Below are 18,396 nucleotides of genomic sequence, written 5' to 3'. Positions count from 1 at the left end.
TGCCCCCATCTTTGTCATTAAACACATCAATCAAAAAATAAGTGGAAAGGGCAAACGACGAAGTATTTAGGCAACAATGAGCTTTTTCTCTCTGGGCTGTTGTCTGGTAGTCTAGCCTTCCTTTAATAATACAAGTAGATACTATCTAAATTGTCCTGGGCTGAGGACTTCGCTCAGGCTGTGGGCTGAACACAGAAAGAGTTCTCTTTCCAAAGCAGCCTCCGCCATGCCCCTGACTGACAGGGATGCTGCTGCTGCTGGGAGAGGCTTTATCTCAGTGATCATTTGTCAATCCTGACTCGGAAATCGAGGGGATGGGGGTGCAGGGAAGTGAGCTGGAAAAATTAAGAAGTGGGTAGGCAGAAAGAGGGGAGGAGCATTTGGGCTGGTGACAACCACATTCAACCCGCCGGTATGTTCACCCTACAGAGCAAAACTGGAAAACTATCCCCACATACAACTTCAGATCCCCCTTCCCTCCCTGACAGGGCACGAACTACCCATTAACGAGGGAAGAGTGAGGGGGGAGGGGGAAGAAAGCTTGGAAAACCCTAAACACTGAACTGGTGAAGAGAAAAGAGAAGGAAAAACGGATCATCCTAGAGAGAGATGAAAGCAACGCAGATCGGTGTAGCCTAGCATACTAAAGCGTCAAGAGGTTTGCACACCTTTGGGGGTTTCTGCATATCTTCACAAGCATATTTACTGCGGTGTCTCATAAGGAAATTAACCTGTTACACTCGTTCTAGCTGGGACTGTCATTCAGTAGAGTCTATGCTCCTTTCCCTGATCCTTGACTTAAGGAAGGACTGCAGAAGCCCACCTTCCGCTTAGGAGAATCGGTGGCGCTTCTTTACAAGCAGGTGGTCTGTTTGCGCTTTCTTATTCCCTTCTCTCCCCTCACCCCCACCTCCCGACTGGACAACTCCCTCCTTTGGAGAACACGCCCAAGTAGCTGAAGAAGAAAGAGAGAGAGAGAAAAAAAAGAAGAGATAGATAGTAACATTGAACCTGAGGGGAGATCCAGAGCTGCTGCGTGCAGAGAGCAATCACTGCAGCCTATACATTCCCAGCACTAAAGTATTACGTGTGACAGGCATACAAATCCGGAATAAAAAGAAAAAGAGAGAGAGAGAGACAGACAGACACAGGGTGGGTGAGTGAGAGCTAGAGAGAGAGACCCAGCTGAGGGATATGGTGTTTGTCTCTTGGGATTTACAAACACACACTGTCTGTTCAGATCACAAGAGGGTTTGTCCGTTTTGTCTGCACTACCTTGACCCGGAGCTACACTGTCTGAGGCAACGAGAAATTAACCAGCACGAATAGCATTAGAGGCATCATTTTGCATGGTGATCTGAAAATCAGCAAACAAGGAATATGAACAGGAAAACAAGGCGTTGGATTTTCCATATCTTTCTGAGCCTAGGGATTGTATATATCAAAATTGGGTAAGTAATTTAAAAAAAAACCGCAAACGATTTCTCTCTGCCTATCCTGTCCAGACCTGTTAATATTTAACTGGGAAAGTTTGGAAGAATGTTGTTATTTTTTTTAACAAGACAGAGCAGAAATGCTATTGCCTTTAACTGAATTCTTGGTGTGTAGTGTAGAGCGGGGGAATGGGAAAGTCATTGGTGATGTGCCGGAAGCATGACTGGAATGGCAATGTGCTAGGGTTATTTTTATGCTCTTTCTGTACCTACCGTATCTCCTGAAATCAAACCAAACTCTGCTTTCACATGCATGGCGAGTATCGCTTCAATGGGATTTGAAAGGACATTTGTCAGACGTTCAGGAGAGCGAGCACCAGCGAGAGAGGGCGCCGGCTCCCTACCCCTTCCTACCCTGGGACCTCCGGGGAAACCATCTCCTCTCTTCCCAGGTGCAAACTACTTAGACTGTTGCTGTGGGGGATAAGGACTGGCTCCTGAGAGCGCAACAGCGATCTCGCAGGGCAGCCATGGGTCACCCTGTCATTTGCTGCCGGACTGGTCAAAGTGGGCGCTTTTGTTTATTAAAAGCAATGGAAAAGCCAGAGCTCCGGCTATCCAGAGCCAAACCCTCTCCTCTCACCTGGAGATCAGCAGCATCTTTAGCATTACTCCTCACCCAAATCGGAGGCGTTATTCTGCCAGGGCAGGGAGTGGGCTGCAGCCCAGGATCAGAGGGGAGGGTCCGCTTTATTTTTCCCAGCTGCACTAATTGAATAGCTTAATCAAACAACGACAATGATAATAACAATGAAAACCACAGCCCTTGGAGTGTGCGTGTGCTTGTTCTGGGCGCCGGAGTTGCATGCGCTCTAATTTATGAATCAGGAAGTTGGGTCACGTTTTGGCAAAAGCCCACGCGCTGTTTATCGCTCTTTTAATTATAGACAGAAAGAAAAGTGATGGGGGGGCGGAAGGGCGAGGCTCCGATGTCCGTGAAATTGACCCAATCTTTCCTTTAAACGTCATTATTCTATTATTATCCCCAGGTTCCGCAAGGGATGGGCTGGGGAGGGTAACAAGCCCAGCAAAAAGTTGGGTTGGTCTTGGCCAGGGGCTGGTGGAGTAAAATGATGTTTTTGTTTTGCGGGAGTATGTGCCACAACCTACCCGTGGCATTAGCCAACAGCCGGGGGAAGGTTTTAAACGCACGGCGCCACGTAAATACCTGCGCAGGGTTACAGAGGATGGGGCTCTCGCTCTCCTATGCTGGGCTTAAGCCCCTTTATCTCCTTTACACCAATCTATAGCCTGACACAAAGCAGCCTGAAAACCGCTTGCTCCGGGAAAAGGTTACTAAGGTAGCGTCACAACGCGAATGTGAAGATCCTAGGTTGAAAGCGCTTTCAAGGCAGAGAACATGCTTTGGAGTGAGAAGATGCCTCCCTCTGAAAGCGCCTAAGAACGCTGCCGCCTCAGGAATCGATTCGCTCTGAAAGCTGCTGTGCTAATTTTATTTGTTCTGAGTCTTTCCCCTTTTTCTCTCATTCCAGGGGTTTTTCCTCTGTGGTGGCACTGGGGGCCAGCATCATCTGTAACAAGATCCCGGGTTTAGCTCCTAGACAGAGGGCAATCTGTCAGAGCAGACCCGATGCTATCATAGTGATCGGAGAAGGGTCTCAAATGGGAATCAACGAATGTCAATTTCAATTCCGAAATGGACGCTGGAATTGCTCTGCCTTGGGGGAAAGGACGGTCTTTGGAAAAGAGCTGAAAGTGGGTATGTTATCTCTTTACTGGTTATTGCAAGGTTTGGACCTGAAGTCCACCAAAAGGTTAGCAAAAAGGGTTGGTACACATCAAAATGTCACAGAATCATACATGCTAGGGCTGGGAAAGACCTGCCAGGACATCCACTCTGTGCCAGCCAGTGCATTCTCTTTAGTGTATTTTCATCTGCCCCTTTCTCTAGGATTACCAGAATAGATATCTGTGCATTTTCTCTATTGGATATCTAGTGAAACCCTCTCAAATACTCTAAGAAAGCAAATAAAAAGCCATCTTCCTCTAAATATTCCACCGTCCTACACTTGTAAAGCCTATGCCCTGTGCCTTTTTTCATGCATGTACAACACACAACGGGACTTGGAGATTTGGATCTGGTTAGGGGTTTTGTTGGGAGACGGTATTGAAGGGAGGCTAAGTTCTGGACTCTACACACAGAAAGCTCATGAGCCATTCTCTGTAGCTATCAGCCCTCAAAGAGTGAACTATTACAGGGTCAGTGCCTTATGTGAGGTTCCCACTATTTAGACCAGGAAGCTCTTGAAAACTAACTGTTTATTTGGTGAGAGACTGGCCTCTTTGAAAACAGAATCAGAAAACACACACCTGCCAGTTTAGAATTCAACCCAGCCCAAACCTTAGGTGCAGTTAATATCTGGGCATTCAAGTCTGAACCACATCTGCAGTCAAAGGGGTTCTAATCTGAATTTCCAATTTCGAGTCATCTCTCTTGATCATACATACTGGGTTTTTTTGTACTAACATTTTAAAATTGCACTCAAATTGCAGCAATAAAAATACAAATTTAGATGTGAGGAAATTGCAAATGAAGGGGGAAATACTGTCCTCAGAACTATATATTGCAGCACTTATGGCACCTGAGGACTTCTTTGTGTTTGTTGATCCTGCCATACTTGGGAACAATGAGAGGAGTTAAGGATAAAATTTCAGCCTAAAGGGCCATAGTCACTTTTCAATTCACAATTAAAAATGGTCACTGATACCGATATGAGTTCCATGTCTGACAGTGGAGTCCACAGTTCTGGGGTTCTATGCCTTGGACTGTGACAGTGCCCAGGGACCCAACAAGTTTAGATTCAACGATCTATTGGAAGAGGGAACACTGTCGTAATAGAGAGCGAAGGTATTCTATGGTGCTTGGGAAGCAAGATGTAGCATTGGCAAGGCAAGGAGCCAAGAGTGCCAGGGGCACTTTTACACCAGGCGTACTGGGCTCTTTGATATTTTGTGCAGGGTCTTTGGTTTGTTGAGAAGCCCTTTGGTTGGATTGGATTCACGCCCCACTTTATCTTAATCCACCCAGGGCAGGTGCACCAGGGCAGAATATGACCTAACTATAATACCAGTACGGCATTCCTTGCGCACCCAAGATGCCCATCAAAGTCATTGGGATTGGTACACCAAGAATGCAGCATTGGCACCTATATATCTGAAGTTCCTCACTTAGGCAGGTTTAAGTAAATGTTTTAGTATTACTTGAACGTATGTGTGTGTGATTTCCAATGTCCATGTTTTCATGCAAGAACAAAACCAGGGAAAAGTCTTAGGCATAAAAAGATTTTTTACTGAAGGCCAGTGGGTTCTCAACACCTCTGAAAATCAGGCCCTATGTCTCAGATTGGTCACCCAAAGACTGAGGCATACAACATTAGTGCATACTTCTCAAAAGGTGTCTGTTACACTGGAAGACTATAACTGCTTCTATAGAGTTGGCTCATTCCAGCCACTGATTTATGCAGGCATGTGTCTGACTGACCTCAATGATAGTTCTGCATGGAAGGCGGGTAGGATTAGCCCACCCTAATCTAACAATTACATATATATTTGTACAAAAGAAAATTGTATGTGCCCAAGAGCAACAAACATGCAGAGTTATTGTGGTACGTTGTGTAAACACTGTCAGTGTTTTTCAAAATTGATTTAGCTGGTAGGCTATATTTAGGTACTTTTAAAGAAAGTCGATATTAAAGGAAGTGGATTTGATCCATCTTTGAAGTGTTACCTTATCTAATTACCCATTATAATGCTTATATAGATAAGTGTATTCAAACATATCAGGCCAAACTCATCCCTGGCGTAGCTTCATTGACTTCAGAACTTATACCAGGATTGAATGTGGACCATAATGAACAAAACTCACTTAAAATGCATAAGCAACAATGTTCAGATTTAAACAATGTTTACACTTGCATTTCAAACTATACTATATGCATCTTGCTTGCAAGGTGCATAAGAAAGACAATCAATCCCATGCAAAAAAGCTTTTTTGGAGCTCAGGAGTACATCCCTGGGATCCTTTAATGGCAAGTCTGATTCCAGTGTAAACTATTATGGCTGAGTTAACTCGCTGAAAAATAGTGGGTCTATTGAATGCCACTAAATATTAATAACATTAGTGTAACTATTTGTGTTCCACAGATTGTCTTCTTGATCTTCTCTGTTTCCTGTCTGTATCAGCATGTGTGGAAACCCTTGCACATTTGATTCAGACAATATCATTTTATAAGAAGATGGAAAAAAAAACATTCAGTTTCTAGGCTTCCCTAAGCTGCTCAGATTTCCATTCCCCTTTATCAACTGTTCTTTCCATCTCCCTAAGCCCTGTAAAGAACCAGTATGAACTACAATTCACAATCATCTAAGCTAATATTTCACTGTGTTAAGAAGGGCAAATCCTATACCTAGTAAAGACAAAGGCCAGACTTAATGCCCACAACTAAGATAAGATAAAAGAGAAACTCTCACATTTGTTATCATAAATACTGGGAATGGGGACAGGAATGATACATGCAATATGAAATGTTAAACCTAAAATAACTCCCATATGGTAACCAATGCACTAATAACAACGCAATTTAATATTAATTTCAAAATATTTTTCACTTGTATATTTTTCTATATGAGTAGTAGCTGTAGCTCTCTACTTTCTCATTCCTTTCACATGATTACTCTGGATTGCCATTAGAATGCTGTAAGTGTAAAAGGTACCAAAATATTAGTTAATGTGTGTACACTGATGATGTTTCTCAGTATGGCTGAATCTTTAAAATTGTTATCTTGGAAGTTGGCAGGATACCACTGGTGCCACAGCTGCAATTTGCAATAAAATCATTTGACCGCATGACATCATTCTGCTTTCTCTATTAGATGACTGCCATGTGACTTTAAAGTGGCACTGTGGTGCCTGTGCTAAGATTAGGATGCAAATTCAAAATGACTGTAATGGAACTTGTTGAAATACCACTGCATCGTTAAATTATTACAACATGGGCATATATGTATACTAATACTACATTAAGTACCCCAAAAGAAATTCTATCAGTTTGTGAGGATTCAGCCATACAACTCCTATGCTAATTGGAGGTGTGTGTGTAAATCTAAGATAATAGGTTACCTTGACAACGGCATATTCATGTTGACTGTTCTTACCTATCTTAAAAAAGGGAAACAAAGAAGACCTAGGGAACGATAGACCTTGTCACCCTAACTTCAATATCTGGAAAGATACTGGAACAAATTATCGAACAATCAATTACTGTGCATCTAGAGGATAACAGGGTGATAGCCAACATGGATTTGTCAAGAACAAATAATAACAAACCAACCTAAGTTCCTTCTTTGACAGGATTACCGGCCTAACTAATGGGGGGGAAGCAGTGATATATCTTGATTTTAGTAAGGCCTTTGACATAGTATCACACAACATTTTCATAAGAAAATTAGGGAAATGTGGTCTAGATGAAAATACTATAAGGTGGGTGAACAACTGGTTGAAAGACCATACTCAAAGAGTAGTCATCAATGGTTACTATTCAGTATTTTCATAAATGACTTGAATAATGGGGTGGAGAGTATGCTTATAACATTTGTGGATGACACCGTGCAGGGAGGAATTGCAAGCACTTTGGAGGAAAGGATTAGAATTCAAAATAACCTTGACAAATTGGTCTGAAATCAACAAGATGAACTTCAGTAAAGACAAGTGCAAAGTACTGTCCTTAGGAAGGAAAAATTAAATGCACCAATACAATATGTGTATGACTGGCTAGTCAGTGGTGCTGCTGAGAAGGATCTGGGGATTATAGTGAATCATAAATTGAATGAGAGTCAACAATGTGATGCAGTGGTGAAAAAGGCTAATATCATGCTGGGGTGTATTAAGAGGAGTAAGACATGGGAGGTAATTATTCCACTCTACTCAGCACTGATAAGATTCGAATGGATTATTATGTTCAGTTTTGGGTACCATGCTTTACAAAAGATGTGGACAAACTGGAAACAGTCCAGAGGAGAGCAACAAAAGTAATAAGAGGTTTAGAAAACCTTACCTATAAGGAAAGCTTAAAAAAACCTGGATCTGTTTAATCTTGAGAAAAGAAGAGGAAGAGGGGACCTCGTGAGGTCTTCAAATATATTAAGGGCTATTATAGAGGATGTAATCAACTGCCCTTCATGTGCATAAGTGGGACAGTCTTAAACTGCAGCAAGGGAGATACCGTTAAGTATTGTAATGGGCTATTAAGGGAAGTTGTGGCATCCCCATTACTGGAGGTTTTAAGAACAGAATAAACAAACACCTGTCAGGCATGGTCTAGGTATATTTGATCCTGCTTCAGTGCATGGGGATGGAGTAGATGACCTTTTGGGGTCCCCTCTAGCCCTGCCTTTCTATGACTTCAGATACAGTTTTGTTATCAATCTGAATCTTGGGATATCATTGTTTTATTACGTGGTAGTCTGAATTCTGGTATTGTGCAAGTGTAATCAAACCAATACAAGTTTAATTTTCCTTCTTTTGTTGATTCTGGACTATGACTCAGGAGAGCTGGGTTCTAATCCTAACTCTGCCACTGATCTGCTGGGTAACACTAGGCAAGTCATGTCCCCTTCTCTCAGACTCACTTTACCCATCTGTAAAATAGGGATAAAGATTTTGACCTCCTTTGTTAAAATCATTGAGATCTATGAATGAAAAGCACCACATAACAGCTAGATATTATTTGTAAACTTTTTTGGGGGCAGTCACATATAACTTTGCTAATCTGTCTTTCAAAGACAGTTTTGGATGAAGGATTATAGCTAGTGACCACTTAAATTTATTCACTATCAACATAGCATATTCCTGTTCAGGTACTAGGTTCCCAAATATATTCACAGTGAGTTTCCATCCAATTTACTGCATAAATGTCTTTTCTAGTGTTTATAGTATAGTTTGTCCTTCAAGAGCAAGACTTTACTGACATTTGAATATGGATATCTGGTCATAATAATTGGTAATAATAATGTCAATAACAGTGCAGATGATGTGGTGATGCAATTATGAGTGTTTTTTAAATTAACAAATGCATAATGGTGTCCACACTTCAGCATTTTGGGACTTTCCATTACCAAAGCCATAAAGTCTTTGGAGTAAGATAGTCCAAGGGTTCTGCTCACATCTATTCAAATGAAGTGTCAGAAAGGATCCAAAGGCCTGACGACGCAGATGAGTCTTTTACAACAACATGAAGCTCAAATTTGGGCTCTCATGAAACACAGAGCAAATTCAACCATGAGGGGTTTCCACTAAATACTCAGCAGACCAACCCAGAGGGTGTAATACCATGCACAAAGAAAGGGTGAACCTGCTAATTGCCACAGCTATGACAGGACATAAACAGAGTGTTAATCTCTCAAATAACTGAGTCCTGACTCCTAGTTCCTGTGGAGATTAACTGCACCCAGAATAAGACAGTATCAAGACGATGTGGTGATGCAAGAAAACAAGGAAAAAGATGTTTCTCTTTCTGATGATCTTAATGATACTATGATACAGTTGTGCCTTTGCAATATGACAAGACAAAGTTGAAAGCAAATTCAATGGAAGTCTATGGAAACCTGGCAAAACTAGAACCAACTTCAGTGCAGGTCTTTGAAGATCCTATGACAGACATTAAACAGGAAGAACTTCAACGCATGTCTATTAAGACCCTATGACTCTGACATAACAACATAACACAGCAAAACTAAAAGCAATTTCAAGGCAAGTCTGTGGAGACTCCCCTCACTGAGAGATTGCCTGTGAAAAACATTGAATGCAACCTTTGGAGAGAGGACATGATGATCCTATTACACAAAAAACACACGAGACACTATTGCCATGCATGTGCCTGAGACTCAGATCGTCAACTTTAAACAAAAGGATTTCACTGCAGATTTGAACATTAAAAAACCTAAAAATAATGAAGGCATTGTACATTATACAACAAAAGCAAGAATATCCTGAGTGACACATCTGCCACAACATTATTAAAGTAACTCAGTGTCCATAACTTCCATCGTGATGGACAATCCTCTTGGCCTTGCCCATGCTAGCAAAAATGGAACCTGGGATTGACTACTAATGCAGCACCACCAAAGGCAGCAATAGTTCAGCGTTAATAGGCAGGGATGATTAGAAGAGACTGATAAATAGCTGAGTCCTGCTTACGCTACAGCTGACAACATTGCTATCATTTCATCAGAATTATTTTTCTATCACATCTTTGAACCAACATTTTTTTAGTATTCAATTCCAGGGTAATTTCATGGGACAGGCTTTAAAATTTTTGATTTTTTGAATTACAGAAAGCAAATATCAGGCCTAGGAGATCACTCTAAAATGATTTGCAGAAGGAACGTAGGTTAAAATTAAACTAGCTTCTATAGTCAGAATGAAGATATTTGCCCTGGAAACAAATAGGCAAGGCTGCCATCTTAGCAAAAGGTTTCTGTTTGGTATTGTGCCATTAATACAATACAGACCTTATTTTTTCCACATGCAGCCAGTGATTGATTAGAGATTGACCAAATACTATATATTTTGAACCACTGGATCTCGTGAGCCCCCAAGATAAACTGAAAGGGCCAAATACAGGTCCCAGTGAAATTAATGGGAATTTTACCATTTTCCTCTGTAGGATGAGGACTTGCATTTATGTGCTGGATTTTCATCTCCTGCCACTGTATTTTAGAATATGCATAGTATTTGCATATGCAGTAATGCAGGCTTAGTTATTCACAGGCAAAAAACTGCTCCTTCAAAAACAGAGGTGAGGCTGAAAATCTGGCACAATATATCTAAAACCTAGCATGTTGCTTTATGCCAAAGAGTCAATTTTTCTAGGCTGTGACTGTCACAGTAAGATAAAAACATTGCCCCAAGGTCACATTAGTTGGAATTCACATCACAAGGCTCTCATACCTGCCTTCAAATGTGTCTTGTGAGTACATGTTTTAGAGAAACAAAAAGATTACATTACATTAGAACCTAGAGTAACTAAATGCCTATTGCAGGGTCACTATATAGGTTTTTCTGAAAGAAAATATAACTACATAAAACACATTTTGACATAGTGTCATATAAGAAGTGAAGATTATAAAAGGGATGACCCATATCTTCTGAAATGCAGAATGATGGGTCTGATTTTACAATATTTGTGCCTTGAGTAACTACTTTATATGCTTAAAATAGAATTCGCTTATGAAATTGAATATATCTGTTTGTATCCCATTTCAGAATTTCACTTTATTAATCTGTGCTAATGAAACATAATAAAATCTAGATTGATAAATGGGCATGACTAAAGCCTCTGAAGATGGGAAATATTTCCTGCTTACTTTTTAAAATACAATTCACCCTATTTCTTTAAATCAGTTAGCTAAGAATTTTTAACTTAGCATCCTCAACTTCATTTAAAGTTAGTAGAAGAGTTGGGAGCTCTCAGCACCCAGGTTTGGGCCCTTAAATGGAAAAATGGTCATACTTTAATTTTTAAAGCTGCCTTTTAAAATTAATTACATATGCTGTTTTAAGAATCAAGCCCATACACGCTCGCTCGCTCTCTCTCTCTCTCTCTCAAAAAGGCAGACCGAGATAAGTAGTCAGAGGATGAGTTCTGCTCCCCATTTTACTAGCTATGAATTATGATCTCTATAGAGATGTGAAGTAATGTTAGTCATGGCACATAATTGGCAAGGTACGCTGTATTTTCCATCTTTCTATTTTCACAATCAACATATATTTCAGTTCATGTCACTGCAGATAACTCCCTCCCTGACCCCTTGGCTTTAAATAGCAGAAAATACAACGTATGTTTTCCAGTGAGATAAATACAAATTTGTCTTTTTTATTTCCCAGATTAGTCAATTTATGGTTGGGCTGATATGGGGGGACCAAACTTTTTAAAAACATACTTAGAATCTTAGAACTGAACTGCTCAACACCATCAGCTCTCAGTGACTTCTTTGGGAGTGGAGGGCACTCAGCACCTTGCAGGATTAGATCCCGATTTCCTATGAATGCCAAATGCACCCTGATTATTACTGCACTGATAGACAGAAATTTTTATAAAAGGGTTTAATTTACATTAATTAAAAATGAAGAATTCTGTTTTAAAGAAGAACAGAAATGTTTGGGGAGGGGGGAAAAGAGTGGCAATTCCAAATCAGTAACAGAATATGGGTCCATGTTTGCCCAAGTACACAAACAGATCCCTCACTGACTTGCTAGATCCCAGTCCTGTCAACACTTTATTCATGGGGTAAAGTATGGATGTGCAGGTTTGTAGAATTAGGGCTGTAGTGTACAGTATGCATTTCCCATAGTTACATTAAATGTTAGAAGAGCCACATTGTGGCCAATGTAACAAGTGTTAAGGTGATGCTGCACTCTGTTCTTGACTTCAGTAGCTGTTCTGTGCAAGAAACAACTGTCATACATACACGTTTAAGTACAAATAAATACATTTAAAAGCTAAAAGGGTCAAAACATTATTCCCTTATTCAAGTATTTGCTAAATCTGAGTTCAAAGTTTCCCTCTGCAGCAGCTGATGATGTAACTGATGCTAAACTCACAGAAGATAGAGATAGAAGAGACCTAGTAGATCACCAAGCCCATCCCCTGTAAGGCCAGGCTGTTGTTCTTTTCATGGGATGTAACTCTGCTTTAGATGTTGCAAGAAAAACACAAGAACCTGAAAGCTTGAATTTGTGTCTTGGCAGCTAAAAGGCTTTACACCACACCTTACATTTCTTTTACCTACCGTTTATGGCATATTACATATCCTTTATTTCTATGTATTTAATAATCACCAGAACAAGTGATCTCTTCACTAAAAAGCACTTAATATTTGACCATGTACTGGTATCTTGGTAGCGCTTGGCTATCTATGGATTTGTACTGCCCAAACAAAATAGTTCTTTGTGTTTTACTGCTTACTAAATACTTGATCTGATATTCAGCAATAAAGGGAGTTTCCATTAATAAAATGTGAGCAGTATGGAACTGGTGGCATTTATGGTTTAGTCGATTCACGATAAACCCAGTGCTTCTATTTATGACATGTAATGAGCTTGCCCAGCATCTCCTGTGGTTGGTGTTACTGTGCAGTCTTTGGTGACAGGATTGAAGACAGCTTTGTTTATCACATGCTACAATGAGAAGGATCTATTCCATTGTCCAAAGACAGAACTCCACTGAATCAAAAGACAGTTAAAACACTACCAGTTTTGTGATAGTGAAGTCTCACTGGTTTTTAGAGGCATGAATACCAAACTATATTCTATCAAAGTAAATAGTATTATGACATGCTGGTACATGGGAGAGCAAGAATTTCTTCCAGTAGCCACAGTGCATAGGTTAAGTCCAGAAGAAAGCAGAAAAAGCAGAAGATATTCATGTCCAACACTGAAGAACCTGTGTTCCTAGAGCATTGAAGCACTTGTTCAAGTATAGTTCAGCTTAATGTAAAGATTGTACCTGTAATGTAGCCAAAGTCAGAAAGAACTTGATCATCTCCCATGTAATTATAGGAGCAGCCTTTACTTGCACAAATAGGTATTTTTCTACAGGTTTCTAAAATCTGGTGTTCTAAAGTTAGTATCCATTGTAGGCCTTGCTCACCAGAGACAAAAAGGAGGGAATAAGTTACTAGCTGGTTAGGGGGCTTAAGGACAATTTCCTCACTGTGACTTTGTCTCTATGCTTGAATTTCTCCCCCATCCCTGTCTTTAGCTTTGCAGCAAGTTCTGCAAAGCAGAAAGAGTGGAGAGTAGGGCAGTGTTCCAGTCCATCAATTGACTTCTTAGCCTAAGTGGATTTTGCTAAGTTGTTTATCAGTATTTATGCAATACAAGCCAAAATATGGCTTCCCCTTCATGGGCACTTCATGGGAACAAGAGGCAGATATAATGCAGCTGCTTGGGAGAGCATGGGGAAGATTGGGGGCTAGCCTCGCATTACTAGTGGGGTGCTGCATATCCTATCGGAGGCACTTCAAAGTGAGTTGCACTCTAGCTAGAGTACCAGTCAGTACAAGCTACAACTTTTGTACAAGTGTAGCAAACTCTCCACCCTTCCCCAGCAATCTTAGGAGGTTTATGTAGGCACCGCACGTCATTCCACCCCCCACCTCAGATGCCCCAGACATTCTGCATCCCAGCACTTTATTGGCTGGAAGAACCATAATTTGGATGTATGATATTTCCTACACTGACCCAACACTCTGGACTGTGGTTTGCATGGATCCTAGTCACCCTCTCTTAGTTTGTTTATTGTGTACATTTATATTCAATTGCAGCTCCAAGAGGAGTTGTCATTAAAGATTATTAAGATTTGCCATGGATGTCACCATCGTGCAAAGATTTTTTTTTTATTTCTGGGTCCCTTTCTGATGTTTTTAGCTGTTGGGTTGGAGGATTGTTCATGTTGACGTATTTTCAGTCTGGCAGCTCATTCTATGACTATATTTTCTCTACACTCTCTCCCAATAGTCTCTTCAGAGTTCTCTCTTAAGACATGCTCTTTTGCTTTTACACCCCATGTCTGACCCTCTTAGGCATTTACAGAATGCCAAGCACTGCCGTTTGAGGTTCTCCAACCTTTCAGGTTCTACAGAAGAAAGAGGATCACTGACTCAAGCTTTCTTAATCACCCTCCTTCCCTGGGGAACAGTGTTGTGAGTGTTCTGGATATCCCCCAAAGAGGGCTCCACAGTCCATAGTGTGGAAACCATTGCTCTGCGTCCTATTCATATTTCTCTTCCCTCTTTACAGCATCCCTCTGTTATCCCCTCACAATAAAAACTTGGCAGGAATAATTACTCGCTTCTTTGCCCTCTATTTTCTTTGACTCTAACAATCTTTTAAAGCCACTTTACCTCTTCTCCCTCTACAAGAGTTTCTAGTCCTGTCTATAAAGCATTTTTAATGCTATAATCATCAGTAGTTCTGGATTTAAAAATACTACTACTACTAAAATTACTGCACTGGACTGAGGTTAAAGCCTGAGCCCTTACAGTGGTACTTCTAGCAATAAGATCCCGAATTTTATATTGCTAAATTTTTGCAGGAAAGTTAAGATAAGGGGGCTAATTTTGCTGTGAGATGCATATACATATATTCCTGAGTGATGAAGGAAGTAGAGCAAAGTGAAATTATTCCACCTTAGTACTGGCTCTCTCAAAACTCACAGCAAAGAATCCTGTGGCACCTTATAGACTAACAGACGTTTTGGAGCATGAGCTTTCGTGGGCGAATACCCACTTTGTCAGATGCATGTAGTGGAAATTCCCAGGGGCAGGTATATATATGCAAGCAAGCTAGAGATAACGAGGTTAGTTCAATCAGGGAGGATGAGGCCCTAGTTCAACTGCTAGAACAGGGCCTCATCCTCCCTGATTGAACTAACCTCGTTATCTCTAGCTTGCTTGCATATATATACCTGCCCCTGGAAATTTCCACTACATGCATCTGACGCAGTGGGTATTCGCCCACGAAAGCTCATGCTCCAAAACGTCTGTTAGTCTATAAGGTGCCACAGGATTCTTTGCTGCTTTTACAGATCCAGACTAACACGGCTACCCCTCTAATACTCAAAACTCACAGTGGGTTGTTCCCCACATTGTCCTTACGTGGTGCTGTAGTGACATTTCAAGGTGAAGACTAACTGCAAGTGGGTGTAGTTAATGTATTTTAAGACATTTGTGCCCAGCCTCATCCCTTCCTCTCCAAAATAGATTAGTCCTGCTGTGACATATACTTGCACATAAGGATGAGTGTGAGGCAGAAGCTGGGCAGAAATTGAACACACTGTAACAGTGCTTTTGATGTGTTAATGTGCACCTGTTTTCTGGCCAAATGCAGAGTGTGCCAACACCTGGCTCCAAAACACTTTAAAAAACAATCTTTATTAGGTAAAAGAAAAAAAGACAACTGTCTCACCCCCTCTTAGTTAATCTCTCTCTCTCTTTTTTTCTTTTAAAAAGCATAATATATGCAGTGTTCTGAGCAAAACACACATTACAGAGCAGGTTAAATCTTGCACTTTATAACTTACTTGCTTGAATACAAAGGTAAAAGTCCAGTTGCACCTTTTGAGTATTTAAAACACAATCATGGAACTGGCACAAAAGCAATAAAATTAGATAAACACAAAATGACATATACTAATGCTGGAACATCTCACCACACCATTTATCTTCCTAAGGACAGAACAAGTGTAACTGCTTCAGAATATGAGTCATCTATGCAAAACACAGCAGCCTGAAATAGATGAAACTAGTGTGTGATACATTATGAATACTGTATGAGGTCTCTGAGTCTTCCCATGTGGTGAATTCCTTTGGATACCTGCCTTCTTTACAGTACAATCTCCTATCCTTCAGCACTGAAGAGCTGACAACTGTTTTTCAACAAAAAAGGAGATTTTTTAAAAATTTGACATTACTTCTGACTTACAGTGATTTAAGTAGGATTAGAGTCAGGCCCATGTCTTTTTTTTTATGTGAAGAAAAGCAATTCCTGAAAACAACCTTTGGTAGATGGGAAATGGTGCAAAAATAAAAACTGATGTAAATGTAGACTTAAAGCATCCCCTCCCTTTCATAGAATAATCTAATGAGAAATAATTTTGCTTAGTATCTCTGCAATGCTCACCCCACAAAGTTGCCAAGTCATCCCTTAAAGGATTTTAGGGCCCATTTTCTATAGCGATGCCCCATAAACTGTAGGAAATCCTAGAGATTTCAGTGCATCCAACTTTGACAGCCTCCTTGATGGCAGCATAACCTCCTCAGTAAACTAGCTAGGATGTCCCAGTTTACCATAATTGTCTGAAGAGCAGGGCTGTCCTTACCCATACACAAAATACGCCGCTGTGTGGGGCTCCAGAAAATCCAAATTGCCCCAAATTTCCTGGTGCCCTACGCAGTTGCATGCTGCTCCAGTGGCCAGCCCAATCCCCCAGCTGTCTGAACTGGCCAGGAAAGCTGCCCCTATTCCAGCCCCACACCCACTCCACCCCTTCCCCATAGCCTCCACCCCTGCTTTGCCCCCACTCTGCCTCTTTTCACTCCTGCTCCGCCCCATCCCCACCCCACTCCACCTCTTCCCCATAGCCCCGCCCCTTCTCTGCCCCAGCCCCGCCCCCACTCCACCCCTTCCCCTGAGCTATGTCCTGGGGGACTGCAGCAGGGGTCAGATGTGCCCTGCATTCACTGGGCAGCAGGAAGTGGAGCAACTCAGCCCCAGCTCGCTCTGCTCTGCTGGTGAATGTTGGGGTGGTGGTTCCCCCATGCCCCCCAAGTCTGGGAGCCAGGGGAGCAGAGCAGAGCGGGATAGGTTTGGGTCACTCCACTTCCTGCCATCCTGTGAGTGCAGGGTCGAGCCTGCCCTACAGTCACCAGGAGGGAGGAAGTGGAGCGACCCAGCCCCAACTTGCTTCACTTTGCCAGCTCATGCTGAGGTGCAGTTTCCCCTCTACCCCCAAGCCTGCTCCTGCCCCCCACAGACCTTGGGCGCAGTCATCCCCCCCCGTGGGGGGGCTGCATAGGGCCCCACAATGTCTGGGGATGGCCCTGCTGAAGAGCATGGCTTTTATAAAGACAAATCATACTTCACTGATCTATTAGAATTCTTTGAGGGGGTCAAAGAAACGAGGACAAGGATGCTCCAATGGATATAGTATACTTGGACTTTAAGAAAACCTTTGACAAAGTCCCTCACCAAAGGCTCTTAAGCAAATGAAATGTAAATGTTCAGGTTCGGGCTGGATCCCTGACTCTGAGATCCCGTGTGGGGAGAGGGTCTCCAAACTTTGGCTCCATTCTTAGCCAGAATGTCTACACTATTTTTAGCCCTGCAGCCTGTGCCCTGGCATCAGTTTACCTGCGCTCTGACACTCGGTGCTGCTGGTTTTTTATTGCAAGGTAGATGTACCCTCAGTGTTTTGGGGTTGTAGACTAGGATCTTGAACTGTAGGCTACTGGAGACTTCTCCTTCTCCTTTAAATTTTCATGACAAACCACTAGTCTTAACAATAATAGATCAACATAGTCTGCAAGGGCATATATATCCAATCACTTCAACATTGATATAAATTGTTTCTTTTACGAAGGACAAATGAAGAAATCTTTTAAGAAAGCCTTTGATTGCTAGTTCATTTGTAAACATAGCACACAGCACCATCAGTGGAAAGACTGTTCATGTTGATAATTGGCAAAGAAGGTTCCTTATTAATAGATTTTGTTGATTTTTTTCTCTCCATTATGCTTCCTTGTCATGAGGTAAGAAAGTAGATATTTTTCATTAAAGAATGAACCACTTAGAGACAAACATAAAAATATAGATCACATGTGAAAAGAGATGCAGCTGAGAATGAAGTGCCTATAATATTTCCTTCCTTAATTGATGTTTCTCATGGAGTCTGATGAATAACAGAAATTTGCTTGTTCCATGAATCATAAGCTCTCACCAGTGGTTGTTTGAGATATGACAGGGCTCAGTTGGCAGATGTTTAACAAGGGGATTACATCTTCCCATCCATCCTTTCTTTATAAAAGGCCTGATTCTAATTCTATTGAAGCAAATAAGAATTTTGTTACCAACTACAATGGGTGTGGGAGAAGGGGCAGGTTTCATAGAGGCAAATCTTGCAGTCCTTACTCAGTCATTTGGGACTTTTGTCTGAGTGAAGCCTTCAGGATAAGGAACATAAATTATTTCTCATATCATACTTATGTCGCAACATTAAGTTTCATGTATTTTCTATGCAACACCAACTTTGTCCAAACCTCCCCCCCAAAACAAAACAATTTGTTCAAAAATGTGCAAAATGATATTTTTAGTGACAATGGCCAT

The 18,396-nt window shown here is 41.3% G+C and overlaps 1 protein-coding gene across 1 annotated transcript in view; it reads left to right on the top strand.

Annotated features, from left to right (window-relative positions):
- The first annotated feature begins 455 nt into the window (after positions 1 to 455).
- Positions 456 to 18,396, top strand: part of WNT7A (Wnt family member 7A) — a 52,919-nt gene continuing 34,978 nt past the window's right edge. Inside the window, 2 exon segments of the mRNA XM_030568537.1 lie at positions 456 to 1,451; positions 2,987 to 3,213. Coding sequence (XP_030424397.1) covers positions 1,381 to 1,451; positions 2,987 to 3,213 — 298 coding nt within the window. The 5' untranslated portion in view covers positions 456 to 1,380.

Source organism: Gopherus evgoodei, chromosome 7 (genome assembly GCF_007399415.2).
Source record: "Gopherus evgoodei ecotype Sinaloan lineage chromosome 7, rGopEvg1_v1.p, whole genome shotgun sequence".
Classification (NCBI taxonomy): domain Eukaryota; kingdom Metazoa; phylum Chordata; order Testudines; family Testudinidae; genus Gopherus; species Gopherus evgoodei.
Note: the sequence above shows the minus strand (reverse complement) of the source record. Positions and strands in the feature narration are given on the sequence as shown.